Source organism: Humulus lupulus, chromosome 8 (assembly GCF_963169125.1).
Source record: "Humulus lupulus chromosome 8, drHumLupu1.1, whole genome shotgun sequence".
Classification (NCBI taxonomy): Eukaryota; Viridiplantae; Streptophyta; class Magnoliopsida; order Rosales; family Cannabaceae; genus Humulus; species Humulus lupulus.
Window position 1 is genome coordinate 96,591,980 of NC_084800.1, and position 23,668 is coordinate 96,615,647.

General features: G+C 38.1%; 3 protein-coding genes and 1 non-coding gene across 4 annotated transcripts; 2 read left to right on the forward strand and 2 right to left on the reverse strand.

Annotated features, from left to right (window-relative positions):
* Window positions 1–1,109: 1,109 nt before the first annotated feature.
* Window positions 1,110–4,746, forward strand: LOC133798190 (sorting nexin 2B-like). The gene is made up of 5 exons (XM_062236405.1): window positions 1,110–2,149; window positions 2,460–2,669; window positions 2,819–3,079; window positions 4,071–4,157; window positions 4,273–4,746. The coding sequence occupies exons 1-5, from the start codon at window positions 1,286–1,288 to the stop codon at window positions 4,351–4,353; spliced, it is 1,503 nt and encodes a 500-aa protein (XP_062092389.1). The 5' UTR covers window positions 1,110–1,285; the 3' UTR covers window positions 4,354–4,746.
* Window positions 4,747–4,768: 22 nt separating this feature from the next.
* Window positions 4,769–8,048, reverse strand: LOC133798189 (probably inactive leucine-rich repeat receptor-like protein kinase IMK2). Its single transcript, XM_062236404.1, has 2 exons — window positions 5,681–8,048; window positions 4,769–5,582 (listed from the first exon to the last, which is right to left on the reverse strand). Exons 1-2 carry the CDS (start codon window positions 7,569–7,571, stop codon window positions 4,966–4,968), a joined length of 2,508 nt encoding a protein of 835 aa, XP_062092388.1. The 5' UTR covers window positions 7,572–8,048; the 3' UTR covers window positions 4,769–4,965.
* A 10,475-nt stretch (window positions 8,049–18,523) lies between these two features.
* LOC133799049 (small nucleolar RNA R71) lies at window positions 18,524–18,630 on the reverse strand. Its single transcript, XR_009876257.1, has one exon. It is a non-coding gene; the product is annotated as a small nucleolar RNA R71 (small nucleolar RNA).
* Window positions 18,631–22,788: 4,158 nt separating this feature from the next.
* On the forward strand, window positions 22,789–23,271 carry LOC133795852 (uncharacterized). The gene has a single exon (XM_062233306.1). It carries the CDS (start codon window positions 22,789–22,791, stop codon window positions 23,269–23,271), a length of 483 nt encoding a protein of 160 aa, XP_062089290.1.
* Window positions 23,272–23,668: the final 397 nt, after the last annotated feature.

Genomic DNA, 23,668 nt, shown 5'->3' on the forward strand with positions numbered 1-23,668 from the left:
TTCGATGCAAAATCGATGGTGTTTCGATGCTCTTGCGATGCAACCATGAAAACTTGATTTTTTTTTTTTTACAAAACGATGCTTTTTCGATGCAAAATCGATGGTGTTTTGATGCTTTTGTGATGCAATCATGTAACTTGATTTTTGGCCTAAAAGATGTTTTTTCGATGCAAAATCGATGGTGTTTCGTTGCGCTTGTGATACAATCATGAAAGCTTATTTTTTGGCCAAAACGATTATTTTTCGATATAAAATCGATGCAATTTCAATGCTCTTGAGATGTAATCATAAAACTTATTTTTTGGCCAAAATAATGCAATTTCCATGCAAAAATCGATAATGTTTCAATGCTTTTGCGATACAATCATGAAAACTTTTTTTTTACTAAAACGATGTTTTTTCGATGCAATTTTGATGCTCTGCACTGAAATTTGACAAAAACTTTGGAGGTTCATATTTTTCCACTCAAATGTCCATTTCAATGATTGTTTTTTAAAAATTTGGTATTTTTTCAAAATCTACAAGATTAGAATGAGAGAGAAAGTGAGAGAGTAAGAGAATGAGAGATGTTGGAAAGAGTTCGGACTGAGAAAGAAAATGAATATTTAAATATTAAGACTTTTTTTGTCAAACAAAGTTCTCATATATTTGGATAATCATATTAAAAAATGGGTTTATAATTTTTTAGACCCTGTGTTTTGTCTCATTATCTGTGTTGGACCCTGTGTTTTGATAAATTAATTTTTGGACCCTGTGTTTTGATAAATTACTTTTTGGACCCTATGTTTTGTAAAATGGTTAAAATATAATCCTAAACTCAATTTTGATGAAAAAAAAATTGAATATAACAACACCGTTTTTACGCAGAATGATTTTATTTTTATTCTGAATTGTTAATTTGGTAAATTATTTGTAATTTTAGTTGAGAAAATATTGACCAAAATCAGTTTTAGAATTTTATTTTAACTATTTTACAAAATATAAAATCCAAAAATAAATTTATTAAAATACAGGCGGAAAACAGTTAATGAAAAAAATACCAGGTTCAAAAAAAGGTATAATCACTTAAAAAATTTAACTAAGGTAACATGAAATTTCCCAAATCATATGCATATACGCCGGGTTGAATCGCTACTCAAGCCACTCGTTCACTGCCGTGTAGTGTAATCCAACTTAGTTCATCTTCCACTTCCATAACTCGCATTTCCTTCTCCTCAGTTTTGATCAGAGTCCTCGTAATCCTCTGCGCGCGTTAGCAAATCCAATTTTGAAAAAATAGTGTATAATGGAATACCTTCACGAGTCCCAAGATGAAATGGAATCCTTACCCCTCGACGATGGCCCATCTCAGCCGTCCGTATCGGGTTCGGGTGTTATGGACCGGCGGAGCTCCGAATCGACTGTCAACTCTATACTCGACCCACCTTCGTACGCCGACGCCATATTCATGTCCTTCGACTCATCATATTCGGGAAATGGACATCGAAGTCCCCGATTCGGATCGAAATCGGACTCGGACGGCGGATCCGAGTTCTTGAAAGTATGGGTTTCAGAGCCCCGAAAGGAGCATGAACTAGCCAATGGGTTGGTCCCGGGTGGAACCACTTTCTACACGTACTTGATCACGACGAGTACGAACATGCCCGAATACGGCGGACCCGGATCGGAATTCAGTGTGCAGAGGCGTTTCAAGGATGTGGTGACTTTATCGGACCGGTTGACGAAGTCGTACAAGGGGTACTTTGTTCCAGTACGGCCTGACAAGGGCGTGGTGGAGAGCCAAATGATGCAAATGGAGCACTTTGTTGAGCAAAGAAGGGTTGCGTTGGATAGGTACTTGAAGAGATTGACGGCGCATCCAGTGATTCGCAAGAGTAAGGAGCTGAGAGATTTTTTGGTGGTTCAGGGGAGGCTGCAGCTGGCGAATAGCCTAGACAGGTCGAGCGAGGTGATGGGGCAGACGGAGGTGGCTGTGCAACCTCCTAAGGCCGGCAGGGACTTGTTGAGGATGTTCAAGGAGTTAAGGCAGTCGGTGGTTAATGATTGGGGCAGAGTCAAACCTATGGTGGTTGAGGAAGATACGGATTTCTTGGAGAAGAAGGAATGGCTTCTTGAGTATGAGCAACACCTTAGCAATCTATCTGTACAGGTATTTTAATTTGTTTGTTTGAATCTTGTTTATGATTTTTGTGCAAATTTTCTATGTAAAGAACTCGTATGAAGGAAGAGATTGGGTATATATTGTGACAATACCAAATTTCGGGCAATTGAAACACGACTTGTTTTTATGGAAGGTTTTTATTTCGTTCAAAGCACAGATTTCATGATGACTAATTTGTCTCTAGGGTACGCTTTAAAGCAGAAGTTTTGAATTCATTATTCCCCCTGCTTACACGAGACAGTTTAATAGTGGTCATCTGTTTCAGTTGTGAATGTTTTTGTCTATTTGTGTTTTGCAGGCTGAGTCTCTTGTAAAAGCTCAACAAGACATTGGAGATACAATGGGGGATTTGGGATTGACATTAGTGAAATTAACCAAGTTTGAGACAGAAGAAGCCGTGTTGGACTCACAGAGAGTAAGAGCTACTGACATGAAAAATGTGGCAACTGCTGCTGTCAAAGCAAGTAGATTATACGGGGAGTTGAACACGCAAACAGTCAAGCACTTGGTAAAGCAGTGGTTTTTCATTGATAAAATACCACATGTTTGATTTAGATCACTTTTTAGGCTCCAAAAATTAATGTGGTATTGTTGATCCACTATTAAAGGAGAATTTTGACTTATTAAACTTGACATAATTTCTCATATTTATTGCAGGATAAACTCCATGATTATCTAGGAATAATGTTAGCTGCAAACATTGCATTTTCAGATCGATCTAGCGCTTTACTTACAGTTCAGACTCTATCAGCTGAGTTAGCTTCCTTGCAATCTAGGATTGAGCAGCTTGAAACTGCCTCGTCCAAAATATTTGGTGGGGACAAATCAAGGATGCTCAAAATAGAGGAGTTAAATAAGACTGTCAGAGTTACTGAGGATGCTAAATCCTGTGCAGTCAGGGAGTATGAACGGATTAAGGTATTATCTTCCTTCATGGCAGTATGCTGAAGCACGTGAAACTTAGGCTATTTGCTCTTGGTCCTTGAATCTGAGGTCCATTGGGAGAGTAATATCATGTTACTTTCTTGTAATGGTTTGCAACGCATATCCAAATTTTCAGTGCATAAAAATATCATAATTTGATTATTTGTTGTTTTTTAGCTTTATATTTTCAAGTTATCATGAAAAGAGACAAATAATAATGCATTAATAGGCATGCCTGATATACTGATCTTGCTGTTGAATACTCCACATGCCTACATGCCTAACTCCTAAATGGCTCCTTAATGCTTTTATTAAAAGCTTATAATATAAAGCATTGCAGCTGTTATTTTGTTACAATAGCTAACTGATGAGCTTTAGAGCATGATGCCTTAACTGTCTTTGTAAATTGCTTTTGTTGCACTGATAACTCATGAATGTTGATCTCACCTGTATATGTCAACATTTATATTAATTGTCTACTTTATGCTTCTTATTGCTTTGTTGTACAAGGCTGTCAGTGCGCTAACTCAAGGAAATAGTGATGCCTAACTCTAACATGCTCCTTGACAAGCCTTGCTTTGCTTCCATGAAATAAGTTCCTAAGTTGTGCACAAACAATTATTGGAAACAAATTCTAATCCTATTTCTCTTTTGCGTTTTTTGCGTTTTTTAATGCAGTATTATAGTTAGACTCTCTGTTGGTGTGTAAAAAAATTTCATTTATGCTTCTCAATGCATTTTTCTAAACCCCTCAGTGTAATTCCTTTGGAATGCTTAGATTTTTCAGCAATATTTGTGTCATCCCCACTCTTTTTATTTATATACATTTTATTATTAAGTTTCACGACCGTACACATTATAGGTTGCATCTGAACGAAAAACTCAAGACCAATTATATAATATTTCGATAAAAAAAAGACCAATTATATAATAAATATGCAAGTCTATGTAAGTGATTAATATGAGCGGTATGTTTCTTTGGCAGGAAAATAACAAAACTGAGCTTGAAAGGCTTGACATAGAAAGACACAACGACTTCATGGGCATGGTGAGAGGATTTGTTCTTAATCAGGTATCTTACTTTTGAAATGCCTTCATTGCCTACTCTCTTATATGATTTTCTGTATGCATGGCATTTTATTATACCAACCATTGACACTACCTAGACTAATTGTGTGGAATCACAGGCAGGATATGCGGAGAAGATGGCCAATGCATGGGAAGAACTAGCCCGGGAAACTAGTGGATACATTAAAGATGGTAGCTGAGAACTCAACTGTGAATTTTTTGTTTTTAGCTTTCTCTTTCCGTAAATGTACATAGGCAAAAATTGAAGCTGACAACACCGTTGTGATATACGACATGTGCTGACAAGAATCATTACCAATTAGATAGAATTGAAGCTGACAACACCGTTGGTAGCTGAAGGAACCCCTTCATTCCATTTTCAGAACATTCTTTAGTTGACGACTACGGGATTGACATGCCTTGTTTTGTTACCAATTATAATGTCAAAGAAAACTTAGCAAAATTCAAACTTGACCATATACTGCATTATTATTTGATACTTTTTGTAAGATTCAATTGCAGTATTTTAGTTATCTCAAGAACCATGCCGTTATGTACTTATTTAAAGGCGAAATTGAAGTTCGGTTTTACCATGGATTGAAACACAAAACAAGGTAATACGAAGAAAATGAACACTCAAATGGATCAAAACAAACGTGTATTTACAAGCCTAAGTGATCTCTCTACCAAAGCAAAATTACCATTGAAGAATGAAAGAATTCATCAACTAATGTACCTACTTCTACTATTCTTATGGCACCAGAATACATATCCTGTCGTATTCTGGAATCCATCACTAGTTTTCTTTTGTTTTACTCGCTAGTGGAAGGGGCTCCAATTCCATCATCACCAGAACTTGCACTGGCATTGTCAGGTCTAATCTCTTCAAGTTGCTGAAGAACCTGCTGAACTTCTGGTCTGGCTGATGGTGAAGGATCAACACAATGCAAAGCCAATTTTAAGGTGTTCAATAACTCGTCACCAACGCTTGGAGCATCTCTCATCAATTCCAAGTCAAAAACTTCGTTTGTCCACTCTTCTTTTACAATGGAAGCCACCCACTGTGGCAAATCAAGACCATTCGTTGTCTCACCTGGGGATTTCCCTGTTAGAAGTTCCAACATGATGACCCCAAGGCTGTACACGTCGGTTTTCGTGTTAGCTTTCTTGAGCTTTGAAAGCTCTGGTGCACGGTAGCCCAGTGCACCAGCAGTAGCAATCACATTTGAGGCAGCGGCAGTTGTCATTAGCCTGGAGAGTCCGAAGTCTGCTACTTTTGCGTTTGTTTGCTCGTCCAGTAAGATATTGCTGGATGTTAGGTTTCCATGAATGATATTCTCGTTAGAATGGAGGTAGAACAGGCCGCGAGTCATGCCCTGAGCTATTTTCATTCTTGTTGGCCAATTAATCGTTGTTTCAGGTTCTCGAGCTGCAGACCATAATGGAGCAAATTAAAAACGGTTATTACTGAAAAGAAAGCTAAGATGTAATCAAACAGTTAAGGGAGATTTGCATTACTGTGCTTACCATGGAGAAAAGTTGCAAGATTCCCTTTTGACATGTAATCAAAAACAAGGAGCTTCTCTCCTTTAGGACCCATGTAATAAGCTCTCATAGCCAAGAGATTTGGGTGTCGAATTTTTCCCAAAACATTAACCTCTGTCTCGAATTCCCTATGACTTTTTGTGATCTTCTCCCTTAATCTCTTGACTGCAACTTCATGCCCATCTTCTAGTGTGGCCTTGTAGACAGTCCCGTAAGTGCTCTTTCCCATTATCTCAGCTGTTGCACACAAAAGATCATCTGCTGTGAAGACCACTGATCCATCAAAGTGGACTAGTTTTCCTCCGGCCTCTCCACTGGATTCTGCTTCACCTCCCACAACCGGGACCCCCTTTTCGGTCCTTGCAACCGCACCAGCTCTTCCGGTGCCCTGGCCATCTTTGGCTTTTGACGCAGTCCTCCTCCTTAACAGGCAATATAGTAAAATGCAACATAGTATGAGCAAAACTAAAAGGAGAGCAGCCGCTGCTATAAGAATTATGTCTTTCGTACTTAGTTTATGTCGATGAGATTTCAATCTCTGAGGGGATGGAGGCGTGGCTCCTTGAGAAGGTACTTCAGAAGGGCATGGGATTGAGCCACTGTATCCACATAGTTGGATATTCCCAACAAAAGAGCTTGAGTTGAACTTTTGTGCCAGAGTAGTTGGAACAGAACCGGAGAGGTTATTGTAGGAAACATTGAAAAGAACAAGATGTGATAAAGCAGAAAGGGAAGCAGGTATTGATTCGTTGAGATTATTGTGTGACAATTCAAGTTGAGTAAGCGTAGAAATGTTTCCAAGGGTAGCTGGAATTGAACCCTTTAACTGGTTTCCTCTAAGGTTGAGAACAGAAAGGTTATGCAATCTCCCAAGCTCTTCTGGGATTTGAAAATCAAGGTTGTTTCCCTCCAAATTCAACAAAACAAGTGAGGACAAATTAGAAAGACTAGTGGGCAAGCTTCCATTTATGGCATTATTTGAGAGATCAAGTGTTTTAAGCTTAGAAAGCCTCCCTATTTCATTTGGAATGACTCCAATAAATTTGTTTCCATTAAGGGAAACCTCTTCAATCCTAGTTAACATTCCCAAAGAAGCAGGTAAACTTCCTGAGAGAGAGTTATGATCAAGGGTTAAGGAGTGAAGACTCCTACTCAAAGAGCCGGGCATAGCACCAGAGAGATTGTTGTGTTGAAGAGAAAGGAAGATGATTGATGGTAAGCCAGTAAGGCTAGAAGGGATAGACCCAGAAAACAAATTGAAACTAAGATTGACTCTAAAAAGCTTAGTAGAGTTTGCAAGACTAGGTGGGATAGTCCCACTTAGTGAGTTATTACTAAGGTCAAGAGTCTGAAGCATAGGACTAAAACCCAATGAAGGAGGGATTGAACCTGAAAGCCGATTGTTGAATAGTTGAACTCCTCTGAGATTGGGAAGGAACCCCAATGCTGAAGGGATCGAACCCCCAATAAGATTATCGTGGAGGCTGAGCTTACGAAGGGCCTGAAGTTGACCAATATTCTCAGTGATTTGACCACCCAATCCCTTCCACGGAAGCTGTATAACAATAACCTGTCCCTGAGCGCATTTGATTCCAACCCAACCACCAGAGCAAGCTCCATAGCCACTATCGTTCCAGCTCCTCAAAAACCCTTTTGGGTCAGTTAGTTCCTGCTTAAACGCTTGAAGGGCTTGAAAATCAGCTGCCGTGACTATTACACCATCCCAATCTTGGCCTGAAACCGGCTGAAAGACCCATATCAGTAACAGAAGAGAAAAGTACAATAAATGGTTATATCTCATACACCCAGAAGAAATCTTCCTCTTTTCTCTCTTCTTTTTCGAAATGTGGAGCCAATCTGTCACCCTTTTCATCTCAAACTAAAAAGAGAAACTCAACTGGGTAGTTCTAAAATCTAAAATACCAAAAAAAAAACTGATAAGAAGAAGAAGAAGAAGAAGGAAGCATCTAGCTTGGGTCTTTCTAGCTTTGGTTCGTGATAGAGTTAAACTAACTAACTAACTAGGAAGCCGAGAAGGATGAAACAGGACTAATCACTTGGAAGAATGTTAAGTAGTGAGAACAAAGAGGTGGGGTTTTCCTGTGAGCGTGAAAGAGCACGTGACCATGTTTGCAGGGGAGAGAGAGAGAGAGAAAGAATCTTGTATTGAGAGAGAGAAATTGTTGAGTTTTGTGGTGGGTGCATTAAGATTTTTTTGCAGGGGTGGCTCTTCTTCTTACAAAGCCTAGACGTAACGGCTAGTTTTCAATTATAATTTGTTTCCGTCTTTCTTTCTTTCTTTCTGAGCATACATTATTTTTTTTAAGCATATGACTCTCTCAATCTCATGGCCATGGGTGGATTGAATCCCGAGTACCCTTTTATTGCTTCAACCGCTCCTCCCAACGGCTATCTTTTTCAAAGGGTCCCACTAAACACACCAGTCTGTCTTCTTGTAAGATTGTTAAGACCGTTTCGCCACTGGTCGCTTTAGTGCGTCATTAGAACATAATAAAATTAGAATTAATACGAGGTTTAAAAATCGACGTGTCAGTTTCCTTGTATTAAAAAAAACAACGTGATGATTGGGAAAGCTTTGCTTGCCTTTGTTTGATATTTACACCGTTTGATGATGATGATGATGAGATGTGAGGTTCTTACCTTAGCCTATATTTGAGAAAGAAAAGACAAAAAGTGACAGTAAAAAGGAAAGGGAAAGGGAAAGGGAAAGGGTGGGTCAATTACGTTCGGTCCTGTTTAATATAATGAGCTCTTCAGTTTGGAAAAGTTTTAAGAGTCTGAGATTTTGGCCAATGGTATCCGCTCACAAGCTCAATCAAAGTAGAAAACGGTCACAATCATCCACTTCGTGCAAGTGTGACGTGGTTTGTGAGTGTGGTCCGCATATAAGAGCCAATTAATTCTTGGCTCCACTTTATACACAATAGGTGACTGTATTCATTTTTGTGTCGGGGGTCGGGCTTTCCCATTTTAATCCAATGAAAGTTTCAATTCGAGAACTCAACAGTAAACACTAAACATTATTGTGGTTGTTATTAAATAACAGCAGCGATTATTTAAAGAATGAGAAAGTCTTTTTGAAACGAAGGTAACAATATATATATATCTACTAGGGTGTACATTCAATGTAATCTTACTTATACTAATTCAATCCAATTAAATGTTAGAATTTGAAAATTTTCATTCAATTCAATCTAATAGAGTATTAAAATATAATCAAATCTAATTAGTAATTAGATTGATTCAATATTTTAATTTGATATCCTCATTAGTATGGTTATTTTTATTTTTGCTATGCGAAAAAATTATAATATTATTTTTTTTATATGAAGGTATACTAAGAGTGTTCATCCAATCCGATCCAATATTTTTACTCATAACCAATCAAATTCAATTAAAGGTTGGATGTTGGAAATCATCATCCAATCCAATCTGATTTGGCCAAAAAATTCAATCAAATCCAATCTAATTGTAATTGGATTTTATTAGTTATTTTATCTTTGAACCTATATTTTAATTTTAAAAAACTTAACAAGTAAAAAAATATACAAAAAATACTAGACAATATGTAGCAATAATACTAAATTAAGTCTTTACAATTGCATCATTAAGTCATTGAAATATTAAGTTTACAACATTAAGTTAATTAAATTTTTATTAATATTGTGTCAAAACTAATGACTAAAGTGCTATAATAAACATAACATAAAAACAATAACAATAACATCTCTAAAGTCCGAAAAACTAAGAAAAAAAATAAGTAAATTAAATATATTTATAATTAATATGATATATATATATATGAAAAGAATATAATTTTTTTTAATTATAATTGAATTGGATTGGTTCCTAATTGGATTTCTATAGTCTCATACGTCATCCGATCCAATCCAATTAATATCCAACTTTACAAATCTAATCAAATCCAATTGTAATTGGATATCCAATATTTTGTAATTGGATTGGTTCGGGGTAATTGGATTGAATCCTGAGCACCCCTAAGGTATACAATGTAGTTATTTAGGGCCTCCCACTCATTTTCAAAATTTCGAATAATTTACGGTACTCAAAACATGTTTCAAAACAAATTATTTCACACGCATATGAAACAGGCTTCAAAATAACCTATTTCATATTTTCGGTACCGTAAATGATTCAAAATTTCACAAAAAATTGTGGCAGGTTCTAAATAACTACATTGTTCACTGTCATATAAAAATATATATTGTAACCTATACATGTGCCGAAAACACCAAAACATGTTGTTTTGAAGCTTGTTTTATACGTACGTGAAACATATGGTTTTGAAGTCTATTTTCGGTACCGTAAATTATTCATAAAACTAGCGGAATGTCTACTATAACTATAATGTATAACCTCATATAAAAAATAAGTTATAATTTATTTACATGCTAAAATTAGAAATGTCCCTACTAGTGGAAACAAAAGTTGTATCCCTACTATAAAATTTTCTTATGTTGTTAAAAAAAAGTAGAGAGGCGTACAATATTACTCTCGACGAAGAGTAATGATACGTTTTAGTGTAGGAACTAAAATGCTTATTAAGGTCGTTACGTTTCAGTGTAGGAACTAAAATTCTTATTAAGGAAATGTGTAAAACGCAATGTCTTATTACATATCTTCAACCAATGACACCTAGCATGAAGAAATCATTGTACCATCTCTTAAACATAAATGAAACCAGTATCAAATCCAAAACAAAGGTAGATAGTAGATACAAATTCATCTCATGAAGATCTAGTTGTAACATACTTAACAATTTAAAATCCACAAGAGGTGAGGTCGACCAATGATTTAAATTCATTTCTATTTACTTTGCCTTTGATTACCTATAAATAAAGGATTATGAGACATGTTTGCAGGCCGGGCCAGGTTTGTGGCTAAACCCCCACACAATAAGGCTTAAAATTTGGAAAAATGTAACTTTTTACATACATAAAAAATTCTAAAATTTTGAAAATTGTTACTTTATTTATAAATTTTATAAAATTAACATATTTTACATAAGGTCTCCTACAACTCAGGACTGACCATGCATGTTTGCAAACTTTTAGATTGATTGCTTACGGTTATAATCTGTTTAATATCTTCAGCTTTAGAGTCGCCTTGCATATATCCACAAAAGGTTTCTTTCCCCATTCTTATTATTGTCTCATTATAATTAATTTTAGTTTATTATGTAAAAAAATTATTTAAAACAAAATTTGGTAAATGTTAGAATAAGCTCGAAGTTAACTAAGTCAGTTATGGCAAGTTAGTTAACATTGGAAGGTTGTTAGTTGCTACAAATATCAAATTTTAATTTCATCTGTTTCTTGAACTAACTAGCTGACTTGTTGTACCAAAGGCTATATAATAATGAAGTTATGCTCTAGCTAGCAGGCTAATGCTTGAGTTTTCAATTCATCGTCTTCCATGCATGACATCAATAGCCTCTTCAATCTTGACCTCCAATTTCACTTTCTTCTTATAATTTTGTTCTCACTTACTCATCTTATTCTCACTTTGTAATCACGATGACAACTCTTGCTACTAGCAAGACTGATCCTCAAACCCTTGTTGCGCCTCCAACAATGAGTTATCAAACTCAACTATTCTCACAAGTTTATCTAATCTTTTAGGTGATGAGTCAACAAACTCAATTTTCTTTGGAAACTCGAGCCCAGAATCACACCCTACCTATTAAGGTGATGTTTGGTTAGGGTAATAGAGTAGAAAGGAGTTAGTTTTCATTCCATTCATTTGTTTGATTGCATTTTAGAGTATTAAAATGACATTCCAATGAAATAGTTTTCCTCCCATTTTAGTGGAATGACTATTCCATTTGAAAATGGGAGGAAAGACCATTCCAATACAAGATTTAAATTCATATTAATTTTTATTCAATTCCATTCATATTCTGTTTCTAATTCCCATTTCTGTTCCTTGATTTTCATTCCCTCCAAACAAACGTCACCTAAGCTCAATCAAGTAAACTTTGATATTTGGAAAGCTCAAATGGAAAACGTAATTATTACTAGTGATATTAACGACTTTCTTGATGGTGTGAACCCTGACATTGTGATATGGTGATGCAAAGATAAACTCATTCTAAGTTGGCTATTCTCTTTGTTATTTCATGAGATCATGTCTCAAATTATTGTTTTTCCTACTTTTGCATTCAATGCAACTTCAACGTCAATTATAAATTGCTGACAGTGAGAACTAGTCAATGACGTTAGGTTAGAAATCTCAAAACTTAGTATGAAAACAACTCAAAAAGAATATAGAAAGAACTTGAAGAAGACAAGTTATGAACAACAATGGAGCAAAAAGTCATATATTGCTTAATTACTTGAGTATACAATGAATTTTCCAACCCCATTGCTTGAGGGGTGAAAGCCTATTTATAGTGGAGCTCTAATGGCTCCTAATACATAGTGGTCTCAGGGGACAAGATAGTACAGGGGTACATTGTCAGAGTAATGTCATAGGTTGTATTGGTGCATAAGGTTGTGGTGTCAGCCCTGGTACATGCTCAATAGCATGCAGGTAGTGCCACCACTCTTTGCACTATTTCGAACCACCACTACTTGTCTGATACAGATGTCAAGGCCATGCCTCTAACCTCTTCAGGCCGGTACATTTTGTACCCATATGTATGCCCCGTACATGATGGTTGTTCTTGTCTCCAAGATATGACTTTGCTCCAAGTGTCTTTGTATTCTACTAAGTGTTGTAGAACTTATGAGCTCTTCAATAGGCCATAATGGGTTTCTTTAATGTAGCCTCCATATTGAGGAGTCTTTGGGAAATAAGCCCCACAACATGAGGTTTGGGCACTTTTACACGTATCATGTGCGCGCCTGGGCATGCTAGGCCTCGCATAGCAAGGCCCTTGTCCATATGGACCTTGCAGCAGGTGCCTTGGGTGTTCTCTCTCATGTCATGCGCGCATCTCAGCACCTAGGCACTAAGGTATGTCGAGCCTTGCATAGCGAGGCCTCCCTCTTCACTTCAGCCTCGCACGGATCGGCATGCTGGGCCTTGTTACTTCATCTTGGCCTTATGAGGGTCGTGCCCTTGGAATTTTTTCATGCTAGGTGTGACGTGTTGCCCCTTTGGCACACCCACATGGATTTTTTAAGTGAGCATACCCTAGTGCTTGATCATTAGTCAAGTCTTGCACCAAGCAGCCTCATGGGATAGGGTACTGGCGATATTGTAATTATGCATATGTCTCCCATGTAGAAATCATATATGTTCCTGAGAAGACCTTGTATCCCTAGAATACTCTTTAGGGGGGTGACCTGGTGACTTAGGGAAGCACCATGGACACCAGCAGATAGGGGCTCAAGCTGTGTACTTCCTTGCCCTATTAAGGCCATGTATTAATAAAATGACATTTATCCATACTTGCCTGTGTATGCGTCCTTATTGTCTATGTGTTACTTGATTGTTGCCTTCGTTGAGTCATCGCATGCCACTTGCCTTGTTGTATGCTTTTATTTGGTGTGGACGTTCTATGGAATGACTTGCTTTATGCTTGCTTATACTTCGTTATTTCCCATTGCATGTACAAGATGTGTTTGTGGCTAACCAATGAGTTAATTTGCAAGCAAGTGTGAGTTGTAGGCTCACTTGCTAGCTTGGAATGGCCGCAAAAGTTGCACGTTCCGTCTACTTGGAGATCCCAACTAGTCGACTCGTGACAGTTGGTATCAGAGCTAGGTTAGAGAAAGCTTTGTGGAACGCACAAATGGTGAGAAATACTCAGAGGATCGAAGCACTTGAGAAGCGCACGGGGGAAATAGATGGCCTAGACGAGAGGGTTAGAGATATATCCTCTGCTAGTCGTAATTATTGATCGTTTGACACAAGAAATCGCCTAGTCACGCTAGAGAAGGAGAATGATGTTCTGCTAGCCCGGATAATTGCGTTGGAGCAAAGAAATACTCCGACAAGCATATCTGATATCCCTCGGTGGGAGGAGCGTATTGCGGCAGTGGAGCGCATGTTGAAGGACCAACAAGACTCCATAAACGACATCATGGAGGACTATAAGGAGTCAGTTAGGGTGCTCAGAGATGAGATGACTAAGCTATCTGCAAAGGTGAAGCTAACCATGCGAGCGGTTGGGAATGTGCCTACAATAGGTCCTATAGGTATGGAGTATGGCAGAGTGAAAGTCCCTGAGTCGAGGCCCTATAATGGGGCTAGGGACGCAAAGGACTTGGAAAATTTCCTCTTTGACATGGAGCACTACTTTAGAGCCGTGCGGACCAAATCCGAAGAAAGGAAGGTCCATGGCTACCATGTACTAGCCTAGGGATGCCAAGGTGTGATGGAGGACAAAGTAGGATGACATTGAGAATGGTAGATGTACAATCACGTCATGAGGAGATTTGAAGAAATAATTGAAGATAGTTTCTATCAGAAAATGTCGCCTACATGGCTCGACACCAGTTTAGAGAGCTTAAGCAAGTCGGGACAACCCGAGAATACGTGAAGAAGTTTTCGGGACTGATGCTCGATATTAAAGACATGTCCAAAGTAGATAGGCTATTTTGTTTCCTCGAAGGACTAAATCCATGGGCCAAGCAAGAACTTCATTTGCATCATGTGATTGACCTAGCCACCACTCAAGCTGCTGCCAAACGCTTAACAGATTACACACCAAAGAGCATCCTACCGAAGATAACTACCCCTCCAACCATCTTAAGTAGTGCTGGGAGTAAGAAGTCTAGGAAGTTATGGTAGAGTAATAGTGGGGGAGAGAAGAGGGCAACAAAGTCCAGTTCTTCCGATGGGACAGACATCGCCGCAGGGAAGAAGTCACTAGCTTGTTGGTCCTGCAAGGGACCACATAAATCGGCAGTTTTCCCTTATAGGGGAAAGTTGAATGCCCTCATTGGCCAAGAAGAGTAGTGTGAAGGAGAAGAGGAGGACGAAGAGTATGCGCACATGGGCGCTGTCCGCCTGTTGAGTGCTCTAAAAAAGCATGGAAAAAAGGGAAGAAGGCCTTAGGAAAGGGATTGATGTTTGCAGAGGCCACCATTAATGACAAGCCGGCCAAGAGCGTGATGATCAATATTGGTGCCATACACAATTTCATCTTGGAGCTTGAAGCCAAACGATTGGGACTAAAGCTTGAGAAAGATGCAGGCCACATGAAGGCAGTCAACTCAAAGGCCTTGGCCACAAAAAGAGTGGCTAAGGGCGTGAAAGTTAATATCGACACGTGGGAGGGGCAAATCGACTTAGTGGTGGTCCATATGGATGACTTTGATGTAGTTTTGGGAATGGAATTCCTAACCGAGAAAGGAGCCATTCTGATTCATGCTATTGGGAGCTTGGTCATAATGGGAGAGAGAACATCGATGGTGCTTGCAAAGGTGACACCACCCCTGGTGTGAAGCTTCTATCAGCCTTACAATTTAAGAAGGGCGTGAAGAAACAAGAGCCCACTTATGTAGCGGTACCCGCTGTGTTTGAAGAACAGTGGAGGAGATTGTTCCACCTAAAATTTAAAGGGTCTTGAAGACGTATGGGAATGAAATGCTAGATAAACTCCCCAAAGCCTTGCCACTAAGAATGGGGGATTGATCACTAGATAGAGCTGGTCCTGGGAGCAAAACCTCCAACTAAAGCGCCTTACAGAATGGCACCCCCTGAGCTAGAAGAGTTGAGAAAGCAACTGAAGGAGTTATTGGAGGTGGGCTTCATTAGACCGCCGAAAGTGTTGTTCAGTGCACATTCCAGAAGAAACACGATGGGATCTTGAGACTGTGCATTGATTATAGGGCTCTCAACAAGGTGACATTTTGCAACACCTACCCCATCCCTCTGATCGCTGATTTGTTTGACCAGCTAAGTGGAGCAAAGTATTTCACGAAGTTAGATCTGAGATCGAGCTATTATCAGGTGAGGATCGAAGATGGGGATGAGCCAAAGACAACATGCGTTACTCGATATGGAGCATTCGAGTTTTGAGTTATGTCGTCTGGGTTGATGAATGCACCATCCACTTTTTGCACACTGATGAACCAAGTATTCCACCAGTATCTAGACAAGTTCGTGGTAGTGTACTTGGATGATATCGTGGTTTACAGTGCCATGATGGATGAGCATCGAGAACACTTGGCTCAAGTGTTTTAGAAGTTGAGAGAGAACCAACTATACGTGAAGCACAAAAAATGCTCATTTGCACAAGAGAGCATCAAGTTCCTAGGCCACATTGTGGAGCGTGGTCGAATTCGTATAGACCTGGAGAAGGTGAGAGAAATCCAAGAGTAGAAAGCCCTCCTCCATGCAAGCCCAATTGTTAAGGTTCATTTGCACGAGTTGGACTTAATTGTCTTAGGTTTATAATATTAGTTGAACCTAATAATTGATTACCAACACATTAATTATGAATTATAGAATAGGTTTTCAATGGGTATTTTCTAGAATTAAAGGGAAAATTAAAATTATGGTTTATAATTATTTTTGTAATTTGGAAAACCTAAGTTAGTAATTTTCAAAATAAAAATACCAAACATTTTTTTCTTAAAGCTTAGTTTAAGAGTATTATTCGATCTCCACCATATATTTAACAATGTTGGTGTCTTAATGGGGCTTCGCGATGCTTAGATTCGTCCCCTACTGATAAGGTCATTTTTGTATTAATATTTGTTAAGTTTTTCTATGCTTGGATGGTGTTATGATAGCACTTTTAATAGTTTTAACTAAGTTTCGTGATTCTACAACATATTTTCTACGTTGTGTTTTATGATGATAAATCTGACATTTTGATGGCAAGTGTAGTTAAAATAAAGTTTTAGGAGTATTCAAAGCTTTCGGGATTGAAATGTGGAAGTGGTGGCAACATGCAAGCTATCTAAGATCAAGAATTGAAGAAATTGGAGGTAGGCCGTGGCTCATAAAACTCAGGCCGTGGCATTTTAAATAGAATTGCAGTTTCAGAATTTTTTCTTCCAGACAGGCCACTACGCATAAAATTCAGGTCGCTGCTCATAATTTTCAGGCCCCTGCCTGAGTGACAGATTTGTGCACAGATTTTGTTCTAGGTCGCGGCTCGCATTTCTCAGGCCGCGGCTTGCGACGTCGTTTTCAGATTTTTTTATTACTTTTTAATTAGAATTTAATTGAGACTATAAAGGATGATTAGGGTTAATTTGAGAGAGATTTTTATGACGGTTTAAGAGAGAAAAAGACTGAGAAAGGGCTGAAGAGAAGACTACAAGACTACATTACTCTTGTTCATCAATCTAGTTTCTTTTCTTTCCTTAATCTCTTTAATTTTAATTATAATTATGTTTGTGATTATAATTACTATTATGGAGTAGGTTCTTTTTAGGTTAAGGGTTAAATCAAAACCCAAGACATGAATTCTTGATTATTGATAATGAATATTGCTCTTTAATTTCTCTCAATATTAGATTGTTTCTATTTTTCCAATTGAATGTTATGACTTTTGTGATTTCTTGTTAGGTGGCCAACTAATTAAGGTTTTGCATTATTCAATTGTCATCTTAGAATTACTGCTCACCTAATATTTTAGGATTCTAAGTGTGTGTGATAAATTGCAATTGATAGTGATGTCAAAAGAATTATTGATTGTGATGAAAAATAGAACCTAGGTTAAATGAATTATATGCTTCATTAATTTATTTCCTAGATTAACTTGTTTCCATAGGACTTAATGCTTTATCTAAGTTAAATAGATTGTATGCTTCATAGATTTATTGCTTAGATAAAAGAGTTAATTATTGAGCGCTTCGCCTTGATTACTTATAATAGGGAGACTGGGATAATTGACTGCTTCAGCGTTATCTGCGGGGTTAATAGTTTAATTGAGAAATCGGAATAATATTTATTATTAGTGATTAGGAATGATTGTTGAGGGTGGATATTAACCTTTAATTGTTTCTTAATATCGTAATATCAATCTTTAATTGCTTTCTAGTTTATGTTATTTGATTTTGAGTTAAAAATCAAAATCCCCTTTTAAGTTTTAGTGTTAATTCTTGAATAATAAAGAGAACGATAGTCCTCATGGGTTCGACCTGTGCTTGCTATTATACTGAAATAATTGGAATTATTGAAAGAAAAATCATCAAATTTGTGTGGTATACGACAACCATCAAATTTTTGGCGCCGTTGCCGAGGACTATTGTTATTCTCTTTTTTATTCAAATTTATTTATTTGTGACTAATTAGTTTTTACTGTGGAATTATCAGGTGTATATGTCTGGTGAAGATGATACTCAAGAAATGTTATCTCAGCTTAAACAATATCTTGAGTCATCGTCAGCTTCTCGTTCTTCAAGGATTATTATCAATAATCCTCTCTTTCAACGTCTCAATCCTGTTAAAGTGCCATTACCGTCTGACAACAAATCTGATTCTGACGATTCAGTTCGATCCTAGAGAACAATGGCCCAGCAAAGGACATTGAAAGAGTTGGCAGCGCCAAATCTTGACCAAAACCCACTTTGCATCCAGTATCCACCGTTGGATGTAAACTTTGAGCTAAAATCGGGCCTCATCCACTTATTGCATTCTTTCCATGGGCTGCCTGGTGAGGATCCGAATAAACATTTGAAGGAGTTTCATATTGTCTGTTCTAGTATGAAACCCACTGCAGTGACTGAGGAAAAAATTAAGCTGCGAGCTTTTCCTTTCTCCCTAAAGGATGCAGCTAAAGAGTGGTTGTACTATCTTCCACCTGGTACTGTTGAAACTTGGAATGGTATGAAGACTATGTTCCTAGAACAATACTTTCCAGCATCTAAAGTTGGAAGCATCAGGAAAGAGATCTGTGGTATAAGGTAGTATACATGAGAGTCTTTGTATGAATATTGGGAGAGATTTAAGAGGTTGTATGCTAGTTGCCCTCATCATCAGATAAGTGAACAAATCCTCATTCAATAATTTTATGAAGGATTACAATCACTGGATAGGAGTATGATTGATGCAGCCAGTGGGGGTGCACTAGTTGATAAGACTCCTGCTGCAGCCAGGATCTTGATTTCTAATATGGCTGCTAACTCACAACAGTTTGGCATTCGCCAAGATCCTATTCCACCACCCAAATCAGCTAATGAAGTGATCACCTCTAATGCTAATCAGCTGGGTCAACAATTGGCTCAATTAACTGCAGTGGACCAACAACTAGCCTTAGGCCAACAGGTGCGGCCATGTGGAATCTGTCAAGTTGTGGGGCACGCTACTGATACTTGCCCTACTCTAGTGGAGGGAGAAACTGAGGGTGTTAACGCTGTAGGAAATTTCCCTGGTCAATTACGTCAGATGTATTATGAACCATTTTCACAAACTTATAATCCTGGCTGGCGTGATCATCCAAATATTCGTTATGGGAATCAACAACAAATTTCTCCACAACCAACATCAGCGAGACCACCTGGTTTCACTATGCAACAACGGTCTCAAAATAATTTTGTACCTAGACCATCCAAGCACCGCAAGCTGTTCCACCACTAAGTGCCAAACCTTCTATTGAGGATTTAATCAATGCACTTGCTACAAATGCTCTTCAATTTCATAAAACCACCCAAGCTTCCATCAAAAGTTTGGAGAATTAGGTGGGACAATTAGCAGCATCATATAACAGGTTGGAAGCTCATCTGTCAAATAAATTGCCTTCATAACTTGAGATGACTCCCAAGGAGAATGCTAGTGCAGTAACTTTGCGAAGTGGGACGCAAGACGATCCACCTAGTCCTCCAATGCCCATAAATTGTCATCCAAGCCACAAGTTGATTGCTCAGTTAATGAAGATGTTCCTCCAAAGCCAACCACCCCTACACAACTAAGCCCTAAGCCTACTTTTGTCATTCCACCTCCATTCCCAAGCATACTAAAGAAGACATAAAAGGAAGAGGTTGACAAGGAAATTCTTGATACATTCCAAAAGGTAGAAGTGAATATTCCTCTTCTTGACGCTATTAAACAAGTGCCGCACTATGCCAAGTTTTTGAAAGAGCTGTGCACTAATAAGCGTAAGTTGAGGGGTAATGAAAAAGTTAGTGTGGGGGAGAATGTTTCCGTAGTTCTTCAAAAGAAGCTTCCACCAAAGTGTAAGGATCTTGGTACTTTTACTATCCCTTGCACTATTGGTAATAAAAGAATTGAGTGTTGTATGTTGGATTTGGGAGCCTCTATCAATGTCATGCCATTCTCCATTTATGCTTCATTGAATCTTCTTGATATGGAAGATGAATCTATTCCATGATCCACTCCAATTTTGTTGGGGAGACCATTTATGAAAACTGCGAGAACTAGGATTGATGTGCATGACAGTACGTTGACCATGGAATTTGATAAGGAGACTATTCGATTTAATATTTTTGAGGCTATGAGATATCCAAGTGATGTGCATGCTGTTTACTCTCTTGATGTGTTGGATATCCTTTCTCAACGAGTTTTAGATTTGCATAGTGAAGATTGTTTGGAGGTTGCGTTGAGAGACCATCTTGTGTTGACCGATGAAGATTTGTATCATGAGATCATGGATGTCATAACCACACTCAATAGTGGTTTTGACAAGACTTTTAAGAAGGTTGCATTTCTTAATTTTCTGATTTCTAATGAGAAATTTCAGCCATCAATTATTCAAGCTCCTACACTTGAATTGAAGCCACTTTCGGAGCATCTCAAATATGTTTACTTGGGGAAGAACGAGACACTTCCAGTTATAATTGCAAGAAATCTCAACCAAGTCCAAGAAGAAAAATTAATGAGAGTACTCAATGAATATAAAACAGCCATTAGTTGGTCTATTGCTGATATTAAGGGGATTAGCCCTTCTATGTGCATGCACCAAATTTTACTTGAAGAAGGGTCAGCCAACACGTGAGGCACAACGGAGATTAAATCCACCTATGATGGAGGTTGTGAAAAAGGAGATACTGAAGCTCTGTAGTGTGGGTATTATTTACCCAATTTCAGACTGTCAATGGGTGAGTCCTGTTCAAGTAGTGACAAAGAAGTCTGGAATCACAGTGGTAAAGAACGATGAAAACGAGCTGGTACCAAAAAGAATGCAAACCGGGTGGCAAGTTTGTATAGACTACCGAATGTTGAATGCGACAACCTGTAGAGATCACTTTCCATTACCTTTCATTGATCAGATGCTTGAGAGGTTAGCGGGTCATCCTTATTATTGTTTTCTTGACGGTTATTCGGGATATAATCAGATAGTTATAGCTCCTGAAGATCAAGAGAAGACAACCTTCACATGCCCTTTTGGTACATTCGCTTTCCGACGTATGCCGTTTGGGTTATGTAATGCTCCTGCCACATTTCAACGATGTATGATAAGCATTTTTTTCATAATATATTGAAAACCTCATTGAGGTTTTTATGGATGATTTTAGTGTTTATGGTGACTCATTTGATCGTTGCCTTCATAATCTCACTTTGGTACTCCAGCGGTGTATTGAAACTAACCTTGTGCTTAATTGGGAAAATTTTCATTTTATGGTAAACCAAGGTATAGTTTTGGTCATGTGATTTCAGTCAAGGGAATAGAGGTTGATAAGGCAAAGATTGATTTAATTCATTCTCTACCATCTCTGACTAGTGTGAAAGAAGTGAGATCATTCCTTGGGCATGTTGGGTTCTATCGAAGATTTATAAAGGATTTCTCTAAAATTTCCACACCATTATGCAACCTTCTTCAAAAAGATGTAAAGTTCGAGTTTAATGAAAAATGTTTAGTGGCTTTCAACTTATTAAAAGAGTCATTGACTACAACTCCCATAATTCAGCCACCAAATTGGGAGCTACCTTTTGAACTCATGTGCGATGCAAGTAATTATGCCGTGGGTGCTGTTCTTGGGCAGTGAGTTGACAAGCTTCCTCATGTTATATATTATGTTTCTCGCACTCTTAATGATGCTCAACTTAATTATTCCACCACTGAAAAAGAGCTCTTGGCGGTCATTTTTTCCTTGGAAAGGTTTCGGTCATACTTGATTGGAACTAAAGTGATTGTTTATACCGACCATGCTACTCTTCGCTATTTATTGGCAAAGAAAGAAGCCAAGCCTCGACTGATCTGGTGGATTCTACTTCTTCAAGAGTTTGATTTAGAGATAAAAGATAAAAAGGGTTATGAGAATAGGGTGGCGGATCACTTGAGTCGTCTTATTCGGGATGAAGATAATTTGCCCATAGAAGAAAAATTTTCGGATGAGCAACTCCTCGCCATGCAAGAAGTTATTCCTTGGTATGCTGACATTGTAAACTACCTTGCTTCAAAGGAGTTACCAAGTGATCTCACATAAGCACAACAGATAAAGATCAAGCATGATGCTCGCCACTACATATGGGATGAACCTTATCTTTGGAAGCATTGTACTGATCAAATCATTCAAAGGTGTGTACCTGAATCTGAATTTCGTTCCATCCTTGCTTTTTGTCATGCTTATGCTTGTGGTGGACACTTTGGACCCAAGAGGACAGCTCGTAAGATATTTGACAGTGGTTTCTATTGGCCCACAATTTTCAAAGATTCTTATGCTTATTGTAAGGCATGTGATCGTTGTCAACGAGTTGGTAACATAATGGCCAAGGATCAAATGCCTCAAACTCCTATTTTTATTCTTGAGATCTTTGATGTTTGGGGTATGGATTTCATGGGACCGTTCCCATCCTCTTTTGGCTATGAATATATTCTTTTGGCAGTAGACTACGTGTCTAAATGGGTGGAAGAAATTGCAACTAGAACGAATTATTCAAAAACATTAGTGGATTTCATTCGCTCCAACATTTTTGTGCGTTTTGGTACACCTAAGGCTATACTTAGTGATCGAGGCACTCATTTTTGTAACAAGAGTATAGAAGCATTGTTTCGATGCTATAGTGTAACTCACAAGGTGACAGTTTCTTATCATCCACAAGCCAACGGGCAATCGGAGGTTTCTAATCGTGAAATCAAATTGATTCTTGAGAAAACTATAAATCCAAACCGAAAAGATTGGAGTACAAGGCTTGATGATGCCTTGTGGGCGTATCGTACGACATATAAAACACCTATCGGTATGTCACCTTATCGGTTGGTGTATGGGAAGCCTTGCCATCTACTGGTAGAGCTAGAGCATAAGGCTTGGTGGGCTGTAAAGAAGTGTAACATGGACATGGTTACTGTAGGACAACAAATAATGCTTCAATTGCATGAGCTAGAAGAAATACGCAATGAAGCATATGAGAGTTCAAGAATCTACAAGGAGAAAACCAAAGCTTTTCATGACAAACATATTCTTCGGAATAGTTTTGTGGAAGGTCAGAAAGTTTTCATGTATCACTCTCGCCTTAAACTTTTTCCTGGGAAGTTGAAGTCTCGTTGGTTAGGTCCGTTCATTGTTACCAAGGTTTTTCTTCATGGAGCGGTCAAAGTTGTAAGTCCAAGTATCGAAAAGTCATTCAAGGTGAATGGTCAGAGATTAAAGCCATATTATGAATCAATGGAGGAAGAACAAGCTGCTGTGATTCATCTCATTGACCTAGTATATGTTGATGAATGAAGCATTAAGTCGAGCTAGCGATGATAAACTTAGCTACTTTGTAAATTAGTTTCTTTTCATTATTATTGTTTTTTTTCTTTATTTAAATTGAACATTATGTTTTTATTTTTATTTTTGTTTTTGTTGAGGTAATTTTAGTTTAATTTCTATACTTAGAACTGTGAAAATCGTGAAAAAAAAATGAAAAAGTTTGAAAAAAAAAGGGAAAGGGACTTAGGCTGCGGCTCTTTTATGAAAAAAAAAATGAATGAAGGGTTTAGAGGCTTAATAGGTCGTGGCACACCATTTGCAAGCCGCGACCTACGAACTGAATTTCCGAAAGCAGGCTTCTCAGGCTGCGGCACACTATTTGCAAGCTGCGGTCCTTTTCTCCAAAAAATTGCTCCAGGGCGTGGTA

Excerpts from the sequence above, each read along its gene's own strand:
- LOC133798190 (XM_062236405.1), top strand. The coding sequence starts at position 1,286 with ATGGAATACCTTCACGAGTCCCAAGATGAAATGGAATCCTTACCCCTC. Across the intron at positions 2,670-2,818 it reads CGCAAACAGTCAAGCACTTG|GATAAACTCCATGATTATCT; the intron begins GTAAAGCAGTGG and ends TATTTATTGCAG. Across the intron at positions 4,158-4,272 it reads GAGGATTTGTTCTTAATCAG|GCAGGATATGCGGAGAAGAT; the intron begins GTATCTTACTTT and ends GTGGAATCACAG.
- LOC133798189 (XM_062236404.1), bottom strand. The coding sequence starts at position 7,571 with ATGAAAAGGGTGACAGATTGGCTCCACATTTCGAAAAAGAAGAGAGAA. Across the intron at positions 5,583-5,680 it reads TCTTGCAACTTTTCTCCATG|CTCGAGAACCTGAAACAACG; the intron begins GTAAGCACAGTA and ends TATGGTCTGCAG.
- LOC133795852 (XM_062233306.1), top strand. The coding sequence starts at position 22,789 with ATGTCACCTTATCGGTTGGTGTATGGGAAGCCTTGCCATCTACTGGTA.